Source organism: Eurypyga helias, unplaced genomic scaffold (assembly GCF_000690775.1).
Source record: "Eurypyga helias isolate BGI_N326 unplaced genomic scaffold, ASM69077v1 scaffold9208, whole genome shotgun sequence".
NCBI lineage: Eukaryota > Metazoa > Chordata > Aves > Eurypygiformes > Eurypygidae > Eurypyga > Eurypyga helias.
Genome location: NW_010267533.1, coordinates 26,909 through 46,816, shown reverse-complemented (window position 1 = coordinate 46,816; position 19,908 = coordinate 26,909). Strand labels below are relative to the sequence as shown.

At 43.3% G+C, this 19,908-nt stretch overlaps 1 protein-coding gene across 1 annotated transcript in view; it reads right to left on the bottom strand.

Annotated features, from left to right (window-relative positions):
• Positions 1-19,908, bottom strand: part of ADAMTS17 (ADAM metallopeptidase with thrombospondin type 1 motif, 17) — a 175,757-nt gene that overhangs the window by 137,997 nt on the left and 17,852 nt on the right. Inside the window, exons 3-5 of the mRNA XM_010157450.1 lie at positions 10,973-11,056; positions 10,241-10,398; positions 4,039-4,082 (exon numbers count right to left, since the gene is read on the bottom strand). Coding sequence (XP_010155752.1) covers positions 4,039-4,082; positions 10,241-10,398; positions 10,973-11,056 — 286 coding nt within the window. The remainder of the gene's footprint in view (positions 1-4,038; positions 4,083-10,240; positions 10,399-10,972; positions 11,057-19,908) is intronic.

Here is a 19,908-nt window from a genome sequence, read left to right as displayed (position 1 = left end):
ACATCACAAGAGATGGGTCTGAAGCAGCAGCAGACCGCAAATTCTTTTGAGCGGCGTGTGACAAGGCTGCGTGGCACAAAGCGAGCCTCCCCTGCCCAAACGACAGAGCGTATCCAAGGTCCCGCAACTGCGGCTGCTGAAATGCAATTGTCGCAGATGTATTGCACACAGGCGTTTTGTTTCCTTTCTGTCCACCTTCTGAATCCATCCCTTCTTAGGCCTAACTGACAGAACTGTGAGGGGCAATGAGCATCCACAAACTATTTCTTAACCAAACGTGGTTCTGTTTCTTGACGCAGCCAGTGGTGTATCACCCCACAAAGGCATACCTACATATTTTCACCATTTTTGAGCTTGTTTCAGCCATTATGTAACCTTCTACACTACCTTGGCAGCTGGGCCAAGAAAATTTGAATGAAGTCCCCAGAGCAACTGGTTTCAGTGAGGGGCCCTGCCAGAATACAAACACAAACCTCCTGCTGCTGTTTTCTCTCTGTGTCTGCATGGCAGGCAAAGATTCCAGACAGGTTTTTCGATAGAGATCTTTCTGAGCACAAATGAACACCTCTTATAAGCCATTTAAACTCCATAATCCCACTTCCGAACAATAGCTGGGCCTCAATATTTCCACAAGGAAAAATTTTGCTTCCATGTTTCTCACAACATAAAGAAAATCAAGGCACTGTCACTAAAAAAACCCATTACCTGCAGCGCTCTGAGTCCTCTTATTTCACTGCACATAATCTAATAGATTCTTTATAGTCCCTTAAACATGACTAAGCAACGTTAGATTCTGGACTTGCTTTGCATCATATACTCCAGACATCACACTGCTTCGTATGAGAACTTAAGCCACGCGATCTCCCATAGCTTTGCACTCAAAATCCTCATTTCACAGAGGTAGACAGAAACATCCAGAATAAGTGACGTGCCAAATGTCACACAGTGAGTCAATGCCAGAGCTGGGAATAGAAATGAGGAGTCTAGAGTCCAGATTCCCTGCCTTATATAGAGCAGTAGCCCCAGTCTCCTCACTTCGGAGAGTGCCCGCTCACCAGAAAAACGTTTCTTCCTTTACAGGATAGCAGTGTACCACATTGCAGAGGCCAACTTCATCCATAAGCAGGTATAAAAATACATATGCATCTGCTGAGACCATGTTCCTCATATATAAAAGCAAAGCATAAGGCAAGAAATGAAAGCAAGTTGCTGTTCCATAGAACTTTGGGGAGAGCTAAAATCTCAGCACCGCCATCAAGACCAAATGCAACGTCACTCTTTGGACTTAGCTTCTTGCTTTTGCAAGCAGCCTTGCTGATTTGGAGGTGCTATCTGTGGGAGCTGGAGTGAGGAATAGGAATCTGGCAACAAGAGAGAGCTGAAGCATCAACATAATTCTACAGAAGCAAGTACGGTGTACCAATGGGCACCAGCCTGCTCTGCTGCACTCACGCTAAGCTCAAGTAAGTGCGTGATAAATTGCTGCTTACATAGCCCATACACACAGGGCATAGAACAGGAACTCTTAAAACCAACTTTTCTACAAGTGACACCTGTTTTTCCCTATTCTGACTAAGGAGGAAAACTGGGAGAATCTTTCACACAGACAAAGTTCAGTACAACCAACACTAACCACTTTCTCAAACCAGTTGTATGCCACAGAAGTGTATTCCTTAATTTATTCCTCCTCTTCTGTGGCACATAGGCAAATGACACAAGGCCAAATTCCCTTCTGGTTTAATATCTGTAGTATGAATGGATTACATATGGGCTGACTTTAATCAGGAAAGAAAAATCACATATCACCAACACAATACCTTAGGCAGAGAAAGGGGACTGAAGGTAAAGCAGTGTCTGTCTTCCGTGGATTGATATAGCAATGTTGTGTATGTAAATCACAAATATGTGATATAGTCAGGGCACCAGACACACTGTCCATAATTATGAGATACTTATCCTATGGGTTTAGGACACACATAAGGACTCAAACATGAAATATCTGGTTTATGGATGGGAATCCATCAAAATCCAGTATTCTCCAGTTTCATATTGCACCACTGCTTTACATCTTAGCAAGCTGATGATCAGAAGAATTGGCTATCTTCTTCAGGCTCTACCTCCAGCCATTAAGCGTAAAAAGTATTTCTCAAGGCAGGGACAGATGAGATACCAGAGTGTGGTATAACTTGGGCAGATTTCACTCGGACTGCAGCCCTGCTAGAATAGTTCATTGGTTTATTGTTTTCAAGAAAACTTTCAAAATATGCTGCCAATATATACAACACAGAGATAAGGCCCTAAATTGTAGCTGATCAGAGACCACTGCAGTAACTCACCAATTCAGGTACAGGCAATAATACTTGAAAATTGATGTTATCAAAATATTTACTTATTTCAACAGTATTTAAGCAAAGATGGTATCATGCGATGCAGGAATTCATCTGTACTTGGGGATAAGGCATACTGCCTCTGGGTTCAGACAACAGAAACAGTGGGGCATAGAAAATGCGTAAGTGAAGATTCTACTGCTTTGCCGCTACATAATGAAACTGTCAGGGGAAAAGGAAAGAAAAGTAGGATTGAAGAGACCAAAGAGGCCACACTGGTTTTGTCCCAGGAACATACACCTTCTAAATGTCTTGGAAAAACTATGCTGGAAAGAGTAACAAATGAGTTTAATTTTTATGGCTCTCATCTTCCACATTCTCCACTTCAGGCACAGCCTGCAACAAGTCACAGCACAAGAAAGTACTTGCGTATTGCAAGAACAGAAAAGAAGTCATAAAAATATTTCCTTAGTCATGCTGACTATGGTAATATCATTCCCTGAACAGAGATCTTCAGTAATACTGCCTTTAAAAATGGAAAGAGCTCTGGCCTTAGTCAGCATGTGTCTTCCATCAGCTCCTCTCTTTGGTTTTACTTCTTTATTGTATCTTACCACAGCCACATTCAGACACAGGTACAAAGTATAAAAACCTTCCTCAGTGGAAGCATGTTTTCCATTGGACACAGAATAAACACACTGTGAGGGATTCCAACTGGAAAGAAAACTTGGACATAGAGGCCAGTCCTTGCTCCTATTTGAAAAGAAAATGTATGTATTTTTCAGCTCTGTATTTCTTCCTTTCACCTGATCCCTCTCCACAACACAGAGAGGGAAGGACCTTCTGTAGGTAGTCTTGAAGGCCCTTTCCCCCATGTTCTTGATTACCCGCTATTGTCAGCATCACAATTCCTAGTCTGCAAGAGTCTCTCTAAACACTGGGACGTTAAGAAAATCAGGACGCATTCCAAATTTACAGAGAATGTAGGATATGGGGCCACTTGACTTTGAGGCAAGTCTGAAAAACCCATGCAATCAACATAGAGAAGATGTTGAGCTATGCCTCCAGACACTGCTGCTACTGTGGTGATTAAAAAAATACCAGGAGAGCAGATACAGTGAAGGTTACTGCAACCTCAGTTAAATAAAACTATAAACAAAGAACTTAACGTGCGAGATGTAAGGACCCTGTGTATCCAGGGTTTGGATAAGATTAAAGGCAGTTAGGAAGTAGGAGGAGTAGGAAGCAGAAAAGAAGATTTAACTTGGCTTTCCTACAATGAGGTATTCTTCTCTGGTGTCTCAGTGCCAGCTTGAGCTGGGAGTGTTGCACAGGTTCTCACAATGGGAAACACATTCATTCATTAGCAGATGCTTGGTTTAGGTGAGAGCGCACTGAAAGGACCATTATTCAGAGCACCAAAAGACAGTTTCTTAATCCCCAATTATATAATTCTACATCTGCTCCCAAGAAGGAGAAATGGTTAAGATTACTGCCTGAACTCAGAGGCCTCCAGTTCTCAGAAAAGGTTAATATTTTATGTCTTATTTATAGTTCATACCCTGCTCAACTAATCTGTATTTGCAGCAGGGAGGTACACAGAAGAGCAAAAGCAACATTACAACAAACCAAAGAATGAAAGATTGCCCAGAAAGCTCCTCTTAGCACAGAGTTGGCTATCAAAATACTCTCCTCTACTTCTTTGACTTACCCACAGTGTCACAAGGCTCGTCTTTGTGTACGCAGAAATCTGTCCTAGAAAGAAAAACAGAACAGAAGTGAAATGTATCCTGTGCCTCCAGACTACAGGCTAGGAAAAAGCAGTGATGCATGACTCACATATCATGGGTGTTGAGGTTTGCTTTTTTTTTTTTAAGCTGCTGTGCAGTCTACCCCGATGACAACACAGATAGCAGCACTGATTGCTACTGCAAGATTACAAGCAATTACGTGAATCAGCTCCATATACTGCATTTAATAGAGTGAAGATTTAGCACGTAAAAGCGCACTGCCTCACTCCAGGATGTCAGGCTTCTTCAGCAACTGTGTTAAAACTGAAACTCTCATGTTCTCCAGAGAACTGTGACAAAAAGGAGCAGACAGCCTGTGAGGCAAGAGCACCATCAGAAGCGGGAGGAGGAGGTATGCGGGGACACTGCCTGCAGATCCAGAACTGATCATGTATGCCCAGAAATTCGCAGTTCTTCAGTTTTTTTGTTCTTCCAATGGAGCAGAAAAGGATGAGAAAGAAGCAGGACTAAACAGAGGAAGATACTGACTAGGAAGAAGAAAGAGAATTTCAGGATTTGCCAGGTAACAGCTCGGTGAACTGGCTTCAGCTACACGTAGTAGATTTGCCATTTTATGATTTGAATCCAACGGAGAGGTTCGAGAGAATTCATTTGGTTTCTATTATTCTCCCCCACTCTCATCCACTCTCCCCATCTCTCAAGGCAGGAAGAGATGCTACGTATGCCACCGGCACCCACAAATCAACCAGGGATCCATGGCTCAGTATCAAACAGAAGCAGAATAAAAAGCCTTGAAGCTCACCATCTACGGGATGACACTTCATGTGAGAAGATTTTGTAAATGAGATTCCTCATGACAGAAAAACAAGTGTGGGAGGAAAAGTATATTATAAATAATGGTTGGAATACATTCCCGTAAGTACTTAGACCTAAACATCAGGAGCTATCTTCAGCAGACCTGCCTTGCAGCGCTATCCGCTATGAAGAGGAGCTGGAGAAAAACATCACATGTGCTAAAACATTTTAGACGTTCCTTAACCCAAGGGAAGCCAGGGAGCCATAATCTCTATCATTATGGCTTTCCTCACCCTGTGGGGAGGCTGGTGAGAGAATCATATTAGTACATGTGGAGCGTGTCATTTGAAACGCCTGAGTCCCCGGTGGGATTTTGAGTTTAAGAGTTTGGCAGGGGGAAGATTAAAAATACTTAGCGAAAAAAAATACTTAGAAAAAGAAAACACTTAAGATAAAAATAGAGAAAGATTAAAAATACTTATTTCTTGAAGAAAAAATATGAAACCTGGAGTTTATAGGAAAAGGAATTTAAGGTCCAGGACTGTGGCTGATGAACCCAAACCCTCCACACCAAATACCTTTGAAAGTCACAAATCAAGTTGTCAAGGGCTGGGAAGGATAGAAACAACAGCTCTTACCAGCTCTTGTTAAGTAGCCGTTGAAAACTAACCATGCTGTAATTCCAAAAAACCATAACAACCATCGAAGTGTTAAAAATCAGATAGGAACAAAACAAAGTCGGAAGCTACGACCACACACCGGCCTCAGCTTTCATTTTTCACCGCAGCCTTACTGTGTCTCCACACCTTGGCATTCCAGCCTTTCCGAAGAAGACTAATGACAGTCTCCTGATGGAGCTGGCACAAGCGTGCCTGCTTGCGTTCCCAGAGCCAACCTGATGGAGGTTTATTTAAGGACTTATTATGTTACATAAACTGGTAAATCAAACAGATGCTTTTCTTGTGACAACAGATAGCTGAACTATTAGCAGATGGCAGGAGGCCATTGCTAGAAAAGCGTCTCTCCTCAGGGGCTGGCCAGCTCTGCAAATAAAGCCCAGCAATTTTGCTCCTTGCACTGTGTTCTACACTGAAAGGTGTCTGGCATTTTCAGGCAGCTCCCTGGAGAAATTACCACCATGCCATAAAATGAGGGATCTCGTAAATGATCCAGCGCAACTTGCAGACTCTCCTACAGAGGTGGAACAATCCCCGTCTGTGAAGAGCGTGCTGTGTTGCTGTCTGGTCAGGGAAGGGCTTGAAAGTACGAAACCTTCTCAGCCCATCCTTTCAACTGTCATAAACACAAGTCCCAGAGACACCATCCCTCTATTCCAAGATCCTGTACCAAAATGCTCGGCTTTAAAGCACCCAGACCTATCCCAAAACTCTATGGCCAAACAGAAAAGCACCTCCAAACCTTTAGTCACAAATGAGCTTGGTGGGTCTCAGTCTTCTTCCAAAGGCAAGCAGCTGACCCATTGCAAAACCTATCCACTGAAACTCCTACAGTCCCTTCCTGGCAGTCAGAGGGGAGCCAAAGGCTGGACTGGGATTAAGGAAGATCTCCCTCACCTGCAGATCAGCCACACCAGTGAGGTAAGATGGCCCCATCGTGGCACTAAAACTGATCCGCTTTCAGAAAGGTTTCAATCACGGGTCACTCTCTGGAGCATTTCTGAGCTTGACTGAATCCTTATTTTTAAAGTGAGAGTTTGACATGAATGATACTCTAATGACACTCCAAGGATATAAAAAAGATATCTTAATATTCATTGTGTGTGCAGAGGTCTCATCACAGAGACATGGGTTTGTGAGCAGAATCTTTTTATAGAGCTATGTTGAAATAAAACTCTTGCTCCAGGAGCAATTCAAATCCAAGATCTGAGCTTATCACACTAAGTCTTGGATAAGACGTTGAAATTACACGCTGTAGCTGTGAAGCAAATTCACTCTTCACTTTTAGGCACTGACTATATCAAGCAGGACTTGTGTTCTCATCTTCTAGGGACCTGTGAAACTCTCTGCCATCATCACCTGTGGCACTGTGCAGAGCGTTTCCATTAGCAGACTTAAGCAATTCTTGTACAAAAATGACATCAAGTCAGTTGTTTTGTTCAATAAAAATAGCCAGAAGAGCTCAGAACTCCTCCTACAGTCACTCTTCCATCTGGCTCACACAAACTGGAAAAAAATACCTAACTGTGCTAAGCTAAATTCTGCAATTCAAGTCCTTCCTGTAAGAAAGAAGGACAGTAGTTGAACTGTGCAACGTGAATAAGAAGTATTCTGTTTAACAGCCACTTCCCAGCACCCTTCCAATGACATCTTTTGACCAGTTTAACCCTGCAGGGTCATAAAGCTAAAGGACGGAGGAAACTAGTGCAGTCAAAAAACAGCCAAAACCAACTTTACACATCCACGTATGCATTTAGTAGCACTATGTGCCCAGTTTCCTTGATGCACATGGAATTGCTTCATTTGCCCATTTAATGGGAAGGCAAAGGGCTGGAGAAATGTAGAGGGAGGAGGCTGCAAATGGAATAACTACACGAGTATGTCAGGGAAAAACGAAGTCTTTGCTTAATGAGAGCTCTGAGTTCTGTTCCTATCGGTGTTGTGCCATTCTTGGCTCTGCTGTCACATCACCTATGGTCTGATAAGCAACCCAAACACCTACAGCCGGGAGGTGAGGAGAACATCAGAATGTAGGAAGGTTTTCTAGGGAATGCAAACACAGAAGATCAAGAGAAGGAATGTGTTTCAAATGAGACATGTTTCTAAGGTCACTATGATTCTGCAGACAGAAATTATTCTGGTCAGCTGCCCATTAAAATAGGAAGTACATTATCCATAGATGCCAGACTTGAATTTCTGCAAGTTCAAAACAGAATTTGACCAAGAAAAGCCTGATGGTCACAGAGACCACAACACTATGCTCAGACTTTCAGGGCTAGTAAAGGTTATTCCCACCACCTCATTTATTTACCAAACTGGGCAATGGTACATCTTATGTCACAGGCATACTGTGCCTCTTGCCTGGAACTCAATCAGGCAGATACTACTGAAATCCCACAGGAGGGATATCTGCCACCTAGGTCATCTGCTTTTGCATACAAATGAGTATATGGAGAACATCAGTTAGAGATGAAGTTTCAAAAGGCAAATATGCCTTGGTGTTTCAAATGAACACAGCCAGATTGGAACCAGAGGGATTTCTTCAGAGGCTGACCCCAAAGAATCTGTTTCTAGTCCTAAAGCAGCTGCAGCTGCTGAAAATTCAGCTTCTGCTTTTTCTGGCGCAATTGTTTGTGCTGGACATGCTGTTGCTCCCATATCCTCTACCACTGGTCCATCTGTAGAGTCTGGGGAGGGTCCAGGGACACACACACACACTTCCAAAGCCAGGAGTAGAAAACCTCATTTCCCTGACACAGGAATCAGGTTGCTGGGCCAGAAGTCTTCCAAGCAATGCAGCATCCCCTTTGCAGCAGAAGCAGGATGGGTTAAGGATGACAAGACACAGCAAGAAGGAAGGAAGAAGACTACAACTACACACTGCTGGCCAATCAAAGAGGAAAAATGCTGCTCTTGCTTTCTCACAAAATCTGACCCTACTGTCTAACCCAACCAAACCTGGATTTCTCCAGCTATTCTGACTGCAAAACCCTGCAAATCTATTGAACAATTCCTCCTCAGATGCCTGAGTCCAACTCATTTAGCCTGACATTATGCATTCCATTTTATAAGCTGCAGAGAGACTGCACAGATGAAATGCTCTGCTCATTCCCTCCGCCCCATGCTTAGAGCACATCAGAAGAGATTCTGTATGCCTCACTTGTCATGCAGGACAACTGGCTGCCCAGATGAGTTTAACAAAAATGTTAGTTATTTATTTAGGCCCTGATCCAGTGAAGCACATGCTGAACTATAACCAGGATGTGCAGCCCATTGACTTCAAAGGAACTATTCACCCTGTCTAAAATGTTAAGTATCTGCTTAAGTGCTTGGTTGGACTACACTGAATACAGAGGAGTGAGAAGGATTTGGGGGAACTGCACACATGTCTGAAGGTGCATTCTTAGGAACTTTGCTGGCCCCATGCCTGGCTCACCAGCTATTCTACTGAACACTCACCAAAATCCCATGGATAGTTTGCAATGTGGCTATTAACACAAGGGATTATTACAGTCAGAATGGCAGTTTATGCAAAACCACGTATTTCTACTTACATTGTTGGCAGAGAAAAAGGGTGAAAGAGGTGAGTAATATTGAACTGCAGTACAGACATTTCCTGTCTCAAACTGGGGAAGAAGGCGGTAGGAAGTAGTGTTTTTCTAGCACATACAGCATCCATCTTACACTGTAGTTTTGTGCTCACTTCAGTTATTCAGAGATCATTTCTATAACAATGAATTCTTCATTTACATATCAAAGAATGCAATCGACTTAAAGACCATGGATTTGCTACTCGACATTCATGGTGACTGTAAAGAACATGCGATTCGCACTGTATTGTGAGGTTGAGCTCAGGTAGTGAAGTTACAGGGAAAAAAGACTACAGGTTAATAGGAACAACACCCCTTTTGCTTACTTTACCTGGGCCATACCCTGATGTGTTCAGTACATCAGTAGGTACAGAGCTGCGGGCTACGAGGAATTTTGCTCAAGTATACATACACAGGTTATTTCACATCTGAAATAAACGCAGCAGTTTTCAAACATACAAATTAAGAATGACACCCCTCCTCTACCTCAGATATAACACAGGAGGGGTGTTAAAGAGGTTATTTCCTAGGGTGAAGTGAGAGAAAATTCATTTAGTTTACGGTATTCATCTCTCAGTTTCTTTAGGAGATACACATCTCCCCACTACTGCCATACTCTCTGCTCTGCAGGTACCAATGGTCCCTCCTCTCTGACTCTTCAGTTGATTTCTATCTACTTACACACAGAGCAGTTGTTCTCAGCTGTGTTCTCAACTCCACAGCTTCTTTCTTCTAAAGAGCAGCTTATGCTCCAAAACCTCACCTATTTTTTCCCACTCATACCAGCTGGTGTAAGAAAAAAGTATCACTTGTGCTACAGCCGTGCGCTGCCTGTATCCCAACCACAACACACTAGAGTGACCACGAGTATGACAACGCCCTGGTTCAAGAGGAGAGGTGCTTTTGTGCAACCTTGTTAAGAATACACAGAAACAACATATGTCATTTTCATCGGAGTCACCTGAACAGCACATATGTGGCAAATGTATTGTCATCATCAACAGAGCTTTTTCTTGGATTGCTGCTAGACCAGATAACCCCACCACTGACTACGGGCCGTTACTGGCTGAAGTGAACCGATAAGCCAGACCCCACTATACCTGGTTACAAAAACAGCAGCATCCACAGGAGGGGTGTCGTCCCTTGCACCAGGAACCTGGTTGTTCCCGAGGTATTTTGCCCCACCGTATTCTTCATTTTGCCATTGACAAAAGCTCTCCAGAGACCTCTCTCCATGATGGCCGATAGACAACTTCGCCTTTCGGAAAAAAAAGTATACAAAAGAAGAAATATCAGCCACAGTCTTCACATGAAGCATTAGACTTCTGATGAAATATCAGGGGCTCAAAGACACAGATGTGACAGAATGAAAAGTGTGAAACCAGCTTCATCTGAGCAGCTGAACGAGGGACTTTGGAATCCACACTGACTTCTGTCATTTGAGCTACAGAACAAGCTCCATCAGCTGGCAGCAGTCATAAGCTTCTAATACAGCACAAGAGTCTTGCAAGTCTGGAATTTATATATTTGATGCCAGAGCCATATAATTTGTCTTTGTAACAGTTAACTCCTGAGGCTGGTTCACAACTATAAGCAGACAAAAATTTACCAAGAAGGATAAAGAAAAGGACTGTAGCTCCTGCACCTTTCACTCCCACAGCCCCCTACACTTCCCACCTTTAATACTGCCCGGTGAGGTGTGGCAGGCACTACTTAACCAGCTGTGATCACTCGTGCTCCACTTCTCCCTCCCACCCCAGCACAGGGATCCTGCTCTCCCTGCGAGACGACTGCACTTAGAACAGCAGGGTAAAAAAAGAGTTAGAACTCACAGGACGGTTGCGAAGCAGGACTAGTTTGGTCACTCGAATGCTGACTTTAATTCCAAGACTTTGATGCTGAAACATGTTGTACACCTGTTAAAAGGCAAAGCAAACATCCACAGTCTATCAGTAACAACATCAAGATAACACTTGAAGGAAATAATTGTGAACAAAGTCAGATATATGTCCTTCAAAAAAATGACCCAAACCAAATCAAATAGGTTGTGCTACTACTCCTTATAAAATAAAGAATTTTTAAGAGCTACTGTGTTACCACTCTAACAGTTCCACATAATACTGTAGCTAAAATACCTGCAAAACCAGAGTAGGTTTGCTCCTGCCACATTGCACTGGGCTTCACCACCTGACCAATTTGTCACAGACTAACCTGAGCAAGATTCAGCATTCAGGAACAAAACACATTTAAAACCAAACCAAAACACAAAATACACAAGCTAGTTGCAGAAAGAAAAATACTCTTAACTGGAATAAACAAGAAAAACAACAAAGGAAAGGAGAGAAATATTCCAAGGAACTCTAAACATAAACTAAACTCTCAGGAACATGGACATATGTTGTGAAGCATCCAACTAGTATGGATCTTCAGCATTTAAATATCAGAGATATCTGAATGCAAGATGAAATAATGGTGTGTTTTAGACTTCAGGAAATAGAATGGAAAAGCAATTTCCCACTGTTATTTTCATATCTTATAGAGGAGAATAGTAATAAGGCAGCACATAATGACACAAGCCTCAGGAAATACAAAAATAGCACCGGAAACTACCTTACTACTTTCTCCAGATTTTGCATTCCAGCTCAGATACTTCACCTCATTTTTATAGGTTAGAACATAGGATCTTAATTGATGCCAGAATTTTATTCCACCCATTTCTGTGTACAAATGCTTTAACTAGGCTATATCAAAAAAGGTGAGGGAGGGGTTTATTTTAAAAAGGTGTAAAGTACCACATAGTAACCTTTGAATGAATATTCCCTACTCAGTCCAAAACAAAAAAATCAAAACCGCTGAAGAGAGACTTGACTAACGGGAGGCAAGATTGGCCCCAGGTAAGCCATATTCCTTACTCACATCTCGTCTGGCTAGAAACATCGCACAGGCTCAGCTAACTTCCTACAACAAACCCAAGACATGAACACATTCTGGATATTATGAAAACGTTTGGTATTTTTCCTATTTGTGCAAATACTCAGGAATGTGCTCGGTGTAAGCGTGTTCTTAAGCTCTTCAGTGTTTGGGGTTGGATTTAAGCACACACGTAAATGTTTCCTATAATTTAGGCACAGACTGCAAGACAGACGCTACTCAGTGTTTGACCCACTGACCTTCAGTATGAGCACAATAAGCCATTTATCTTCCCTGCGGCTGGTATACAAATGCATACAAGTGCTGGTACTATTTGCTTAGCTCGGGGGTATGTTGGTAGAGTAGCTAAGGCCTCTCACTACAGACCTGGGGGGATAAACTTGACACTTGCAGCAAAGGGCTCTGACAGTTGACCTATGTGTAAATGGAGACCCGGACATTCAGCTGAGAGGGTCAGTGGGGCATCATGCTGATCAAGTCAATCTCTCAGGTACCACTACAGAGCCTAACAAACATCTGCCTGTGATGGGAAGCCTTTGATTTGCCTAGCTCACTGCTAGCTCTGACCCTCCCATAAAGTTTCTGCTCACAGAACGAGAGTAAATCAATGAGTTTCTTATCATTCCGTCTAATGGATGATGGTGTTTGCCTTTCCATCAGAACAGACAAGCTGCCTGCCTCCAGACCCAGCACGGAGACATCCAAACACCACTGTTTTCCAAAGGGGCAAAACTTGCATAGCAAGAACCAGCTGCTGGAGAGTTTAGCGTGTCATTTTGAAGCCTGTCAGTCCTCCTTCCTTTTCTCTTGTGCTCTCTGTCCTAAGAATAACTTTGACTGCATTTGTATTTGCATCCATCAGTGATCTCAGAAGAGCTCTACATAGCCAGCAGCACCAACAATTCAATACCAAGCCAAAAATACACTAGGCATGCTAAAGAGGCTTTACTTTGCTTGTTTATTCAAGCTTTGTTTGCTTATTTTCTTAAATGGGGCCCAAAGAAGCCCCAGATTGATGATAGTTTGTGTTGCCTAGTAGGAACAATAACCTTTCTCTCTGCTAAATAAGCCTGACTGGTACAAGTGGCTGCTCTACTTCAGCACAACTAAAGCACAACCCACCTAGAGGAGACAGACCCTTTCTCATCAGAGATCTGCTCCAGCTAGCTCTGCTTCCACCCCCACTCCGATTGCCTCTGATCCTGAACCAGACTTTTCAGTCTGTGAGCTCTGATGGGATTAAAAGGGAGATGCTTGCTTTAACGCAGCCAGACTGGTTCCTTTGCAGCGTCAGTGCGTACAGGTAAACATACTGTAACGTGCCTGACAGCACAGTGCTGGCCTACCAGACTCTGATAATGACAGGCTGCTGATTATCACTGCGGCACAAATCCAGGTGTACTGGCTAGAAGTGTTTCACCTGATGTTTTTGGATAGACAATGTGCTGTATTTTGAAGATGTGGTGCAAGAAAAAGCAGCAGTGCATGTTCTGGCCATGCTTATGAGTTGTTTATCTACAAGAATGAATCTCTAAGTAGATGATTTATTACAGGCAAAAGGCAAGACAGTACGATAGCTAACAATACCCACATCTTGGGGTAAAGAATTTCTTAATGGCTTTTCAAAAATTTTTCTCAGAGAGGGATAGACAGTTGCCAGAGGAACAGTAATTTGTTTCATAGCGCTCTGCACTGTTTCTCAGGATTTCAAGTATGATCATAACAAGCTCAACTGAAGAAAACATTTGCACTGTGATTTAAGATGATCCAGCAACTGCAGGACATTGTCAAAATATCAGACATAAAATTTTCAATCTGCTTTCATGAACCAAGCTGAAGAGGGGAGAGACATCTCCAGCTTCATCTGCCTTCACTGATTCTTCTATTTCTTTTTCTGCTGGCAGAAGCCCCCTGTAAAGTTTTATACAGAAAGGACTACAGGGATTTAGCTGGGAACTCTTCACAGCCCACCCACAAATAAAAAATAAATTAAAACAACGCCTTCTCCTCACCCCATCCCACCACTTTTTCCTAGGCTCAACTTCCCTCCTCCATTACCGACTCCTCTAGCTCTTTCTCCAGAGCCACGCAGAGGGGTGGGCAATGGGGGTTGTGGTCTGTCCCTCAGCTCCTCTTTGCCACTCGCTCTTCCCCTGCTGCAGCCTGAGTCCTCTCCTGTCGGGAGAACCTGCTCCAGCGCAGGCTCCTCTCCACAGGCCGCAATATCCTTCAGGGAATAGCCACCTGCTCCGTCATGTTCTCTCCACAGCTGCAGGGCAGCCTCTGCTCCCTTCTCCTCCGCTGACCTGGGTGCTCACGTGCATTTTTCCTCACATTTTTACCTCACTGCCTATGGAGCCTTTTGCCCCTTCTTGAAGGCATTTTAACAGAGGTGCCAACAGCCTTTCTGATGGGCTCAGCTGTGCCCCGAGATGAGGCCACTGCAGAGGCGTCTGGAAGCAGCAGTGTCCAGCACCAGGCCCTGTGCATCCCTCCTCAGAGAGGCCCCTGCAGCCCCCCGCTGACAGCTGCACCAAAACACTATCCTTTTAAATGAAACCCAAACCGCCTCACATCACAGTCTTTAAGGCTACAAGGAACCCCAGTGAGAAGACAAACAGACCTTAAATGACTTGATGAAAAAAACATGAGGCTGAGTTCAGCGCAGGTTATTGACGGCCATTTTGGCAGCACAGAGCCAGTGTCAAACCAGACTGTGAAGGGTAGGATGTGCCCAAAGGAAGCATTGTCATGGAATCCAGGTGTCTTTAAAACGAAAGAATTCAAATCCATAGGTCTTTCCTGCTAGGAATGGGGTTCCATCATGACAGTGACCACCTCCTGCCCTTCTCACCCAGCCTGCAAGGAACCATCCCCCACAGGCTTGCTGTGTCAAAGCTGTTCAGCCACCATGTCCAACTGGCTATCATCGGCACGTGAGCTAAGTGCCAAGTGAGGTAGCTAATTGGTACCAGGGGAGGAGGAATGGGATTTCCTAGTGCAGATGTTCTCAAGATTTCCTGCTGCATGGACAGCATGCATTAACAGAGAGACTGACTCAGAGACAACTCCCTTCCCACTCGCAGTTCCACGGGCCACCCTCCCTCAAGCCTGCAATTGCATCACACCCTTGAGGCTATCGTGACCACTTCCAGCAGGGGAAAAGTAAAAAATATCTGGGGTATTTTAGAACCCTTTAATAAAATACGGCAGCTGGGAACACAAGCGTCAGCTCCATGAAACTCATTAACACACTGCTGTGGAACAAAATGCAAAGGGTGCTGATTTAGGACATCCCTACAGTGCCAGAGAGCAGCTTGGCTGGAAGAGCAACGGAGGTTCTTCGTCAGTGGGCTGAAGGGAGGTGATAAGCTTGGCTGTAGTGTGATCCTGAGCACCCGTTGCCCTGTTGCAGGTGAAGTTCTACACCATGTTGACTTCCATGCTGTGAGGAACCATCAGAAGCAGAGTGTGCGCTTTGGAAACAGCAAGAGGTAGGGTAAAGGGTCATGCAAAACAGATAGTAAAATGGAAGGAGAAGTGGAGCAGAACAACAAAAAGAATAAAGCCTGTCTCTGACATCTACCTCCTTCATCTGCATTTCCCTGAGAGAGCCTTACTGCACAGAATGCCCTAGAGAAAACAGAAAGGCTTGGAGACAGGATCACCCTTCTCCTCCTCCTCTGTTTGCATTCCTCCTGCCTTTCTTTCTCCCTACAGCTTTGACATGGAAGGGACAGAATAAATGCAGCTTTGGCACGAGCTGTCCAGGCCTGCCCCAGCACGCATAAAGCACAACCTAGACATGAGGAATTGGACTAAGAGAGGAACTAAACGACATGAGTTTGATTTTTTTAAAAATTCTCAAGCGCTTCCTCTGCAGGTGGACGGTGGGAGGGAGACGTGTGTGTTTCAGATGTTTCGGAGTTCAGAATAGCAACCCTGAGGGTAAATTGACTTTTTTCTTCTTTCTTCCCTAAGCACTACACTCAAGAGAGCCTCCCCATTGCCTTGGCTGCTGGACGACGTTTGGACAGCAGAAGCATTAGTCAGGTTACTGAGGTTGTCTTTCACTTGTTTTGAAAAGTGCTATAGGATTTCTAACACCCACCTAAAGCCAAGCTTTCAAATTACCCCATTAAATATTATGAAAAAGAACATATTCATGGCTCTTTATGAGATACAGTTGACATAACTCTTTCTCCTGGGGCTGCTGGAGCAAAAAGAGAAATCGGTAGACAGTGATCAAATTTATATCCTTTTCCCTTACATCCCTGTTCTCGTCATGAAAATTCCAGATCAGGGTAAGGGAGCTGATTATCAGTGGCAGCTCTGGAGCTTCTATGTGCCAGCCCCCGAGAGCACAGAGATATAAATCCATCACTGCATGCATGATAAAAATTATTTTATCTGCTGCTTTAACATAGAAAAATCTCTCACAGAGGAAATCCAAAATGAAAAGCGATATGCAGAGTGTAAAATAAGGCTTCAGAGAGTAAACCAGTATTATTCCCAAAGAACAACATAAAAATTTTCCCTCTTAATGACATCCAAAAGATCACTAACTTCAAGTTACTGCTTGCTGCTGCAAAGAGCTTCCACACTAATTGCATGGCTTAGCAACAGCTGTAGAAGAACTAACACATCCTACAGTAACTTACCCCTGCATGCTGTATTCTCTCAGAAAAAGGCTAGCTCAGAACCAAGCCATAGTTGTAATTTATTCCGAAACACACAAAAAAATGCACTTAGGGAATTAAAAAAAAAAAAATTATTTTTTTTTTTTTATGTTTTCAAACCCATGGAAAGTAGCTTTTAAATTACTATGTTGTGGTCTTGGAAACTCAGACATCTCTATCCCTAAATGCTCAGAGAGTCAGTCTGAAGGGGACTGGTTTGCAAAGTTAGCTCTACACAACTGCAAGGAGCCAACACTCACAACTTGCTGTTCCGGTACTAGCTGAAATCAGTCACTCCTCGTTGTTAAAAACACTATAGCATGATCAGAACTTTCCAAAGGGTCTCATACTTCATTTAACATGAGCTTCAGAATCATTTGAACCAGGGTTTTCTCCAGGAAACTGAAGGCATAAGTTACGAAGGCCAGCCACAGCAGAGGCCAGTGCAGTTTGCCTGTCTAGGAGCGCAGAATCTCCTTCTTACTGGCCATTTCACTCAGATGAAAAGAAAACACAAGAGGCAACAAAAGCATAAAACTCCTGCAAGAAATCAGTGCATGCCTCATGTTTCGGAAACTGCTCCAAACCAAGCCCACAATGGCAGCTATTGTGAGCAAACACACAGAAATGCAGGGGGGAAGAAATGAGAAAGTCAATGCACTGGTCTTCTAGTTGCTGGCTGAGAAACCTGAAGTTCAGTTTAGATAAAGCCACAAAGTGTCACAAGAGCAACATGGGACTTCATAAGAAACAGATCATCCATCGAAATAGCCTCCACATAGATGAAATGCCACGAGAAATTATAGTTGCCAGATGCAGACTGAGAGAATGGGTGAGCAAAATAAATGTGTTTTACCACAAAGGCACTTTGTTTCGGAATTCGGAGGAAGTTCTAAACACTGGCAGCTACTGAAGAAGGGTATGAACAAAGCCAGGAAATGGGAGATGCACTCAAGCCAAAGGATGCAGAGGGGAGACAAGAACTGAAGTGCAAACACTAGAAAAACTCAGTACCAAGGGAGTTTAACTTGGAAAAAAATATATATTTTTTTCATATACGAAGTATATATGAGCTGCTCATAAATATTTAACTAGCTGGTTTTGCATGTCTGTAATTCTGCTGATACCTCTCCATGTCCTTACATCCAGCACGCCCGTGAACTCGCTGCTTCACTAAGGCTGCAGATGCACATGGTGGCATTTGATAACTACTTCATCAGCTTATTTTTCTTAGTATTATTAAAAAGCCATGGGGAATCGCCCATTAGGAAAATCGTGCTGAGTCAAATACCTTGCTTGAAACAAAAAAAGATTTCATTTTAGTGGTGGTGATTTAACAAAAGTCAACTCAAAGCCCTATAGCCATGCTTGTTCCTACTCATACGTTACACAGCACCTTGGAGGGAAATTATTCCATGATCTTGGAAAAATCTGTCTTACAACTTCAAATATTAGTTTAGTAAATGGAAGAGCTTGCACCTCTAGCAGGGCTTTCAGAAAAAACAAGTAACTTTAATGTGAATCTATTCTCTGTTCAGGGGGATGGTCAGAACTACAGAATATCATTAAACACACAGTGTGTGCTATATGAGCTACTACCTGTTATTTCTGGGTTGCAAAAGGGGTTTGCTGTGTTTCTTAGCTGTTATTCTAGAGGAGGGTGGTGGGTTTTTTTTCCCTAAGATTCTCATTTACCAAGGGAGCAATAAAACAGTATTTTGTAATGGTGACTTTTTTCCCTTCAGAAATTCTTGTAACATAAATAGATATTAAATACTTTAAGGCAGATCACTTTATTTAAAATGTCTATAAATATAAAATGCATTAATAAGACCTCTTAATGCTTGTTTTGTGGTTTGACAGTAAACGTAATGGCTTACAGAGAGGAGTTAAGTTAATATACCCCTGACCAATAATATTCTATTTGCTTAAATGCAAGCATCCAAGCCAAAATTAACATTCTGGTTTCTTTTAGAGGCAGCCTGCCATCCTGCAGTGTAGCTGAATAAGCACTGCCTAATATCATGGGGCAAATCCTGTCCCCCAACTAAGTTAGAGCAGGCTGCCCGAAGTTGTACCGAGGCAGGCAGGAAACCAAGATCCCAAGCAGCCAGGAGGTCTCCATTTGCGTGGTTACACACAGCACCACCAGCCCTGCACCAGAGACGGCTGTAACAGATGTTGCCCTAAGGAGTTCGGGCTGTGCTACTCCCCATACCACAGTTTTACAGATGAGAAACTACCACACAAAGATTCACCGTGGCTGGTTCAGGCATCACCCAAAGAGTGTGACCCGGTGATGTTCAGCTAAGGCCTACCTAAACCCCATTACTATCCTACCTCTTCTCCTGAAATATATTTTCTGAATTACTCTTCAGATTCTTTTTTCTGGGATGAAAATGGAATGTTAAAATTCCCTTTGATTTCCTTGAATTTCACCTTGGTTTATAGCCTCAAAATAAAGGATTTATGCAATGATGCCATTTATGTGTTTGCCTATCATTATTCCCCAGTATCTTCTGATCTTGCCAGCCACTCACAACCAATTTCCTCAGGGAAGTAGAGGCCTGAAAGGTATTACATTCCTACAAGTGTGGGAACAGAGGTGGCCAGACAAAGGACAGAGACTGTCAGTGCTCCTTTGAAGGCTGAAAAGCTGAAACAAATTCAAATCCTATCAGACATCAGAAAAACCACATGGGTGAGCCCCTAGGAGCAATGACTAAACGGTGGGAAGCATTTCAGCTGGACTTTGCACCTTGGGAGATGTCAGATAAATGTGTTCCTCAGCCAAGACTCTTCTTCCATGTGCACTCTCTAGTGTCTAATAAAGGGGTGAGCTCACACTACAGCATCAGAACCCAGCTTAAAAGTCCATCAGCCAAATGCATTGGAAACTAAGCTTCAATATTTGTTTAGTAAATGGGTTTAGAGAACCCAACCCATCTACCCGCACCTCCCCACACATATGCATTCACACCTGGCAAGCGTGTGATGAGATGTTCTGCAGAGGTCCTCTGCCTGGACACACAACAGTATTCACGGCCATCAGGACTTGGTCCATCAGTGGACTCAATCCTAACAATAACCACAGGCTGATAAAGCTACACAACACTGAGATACAGTAATGGCTACACTGAAATAATTGACCTTTCGGC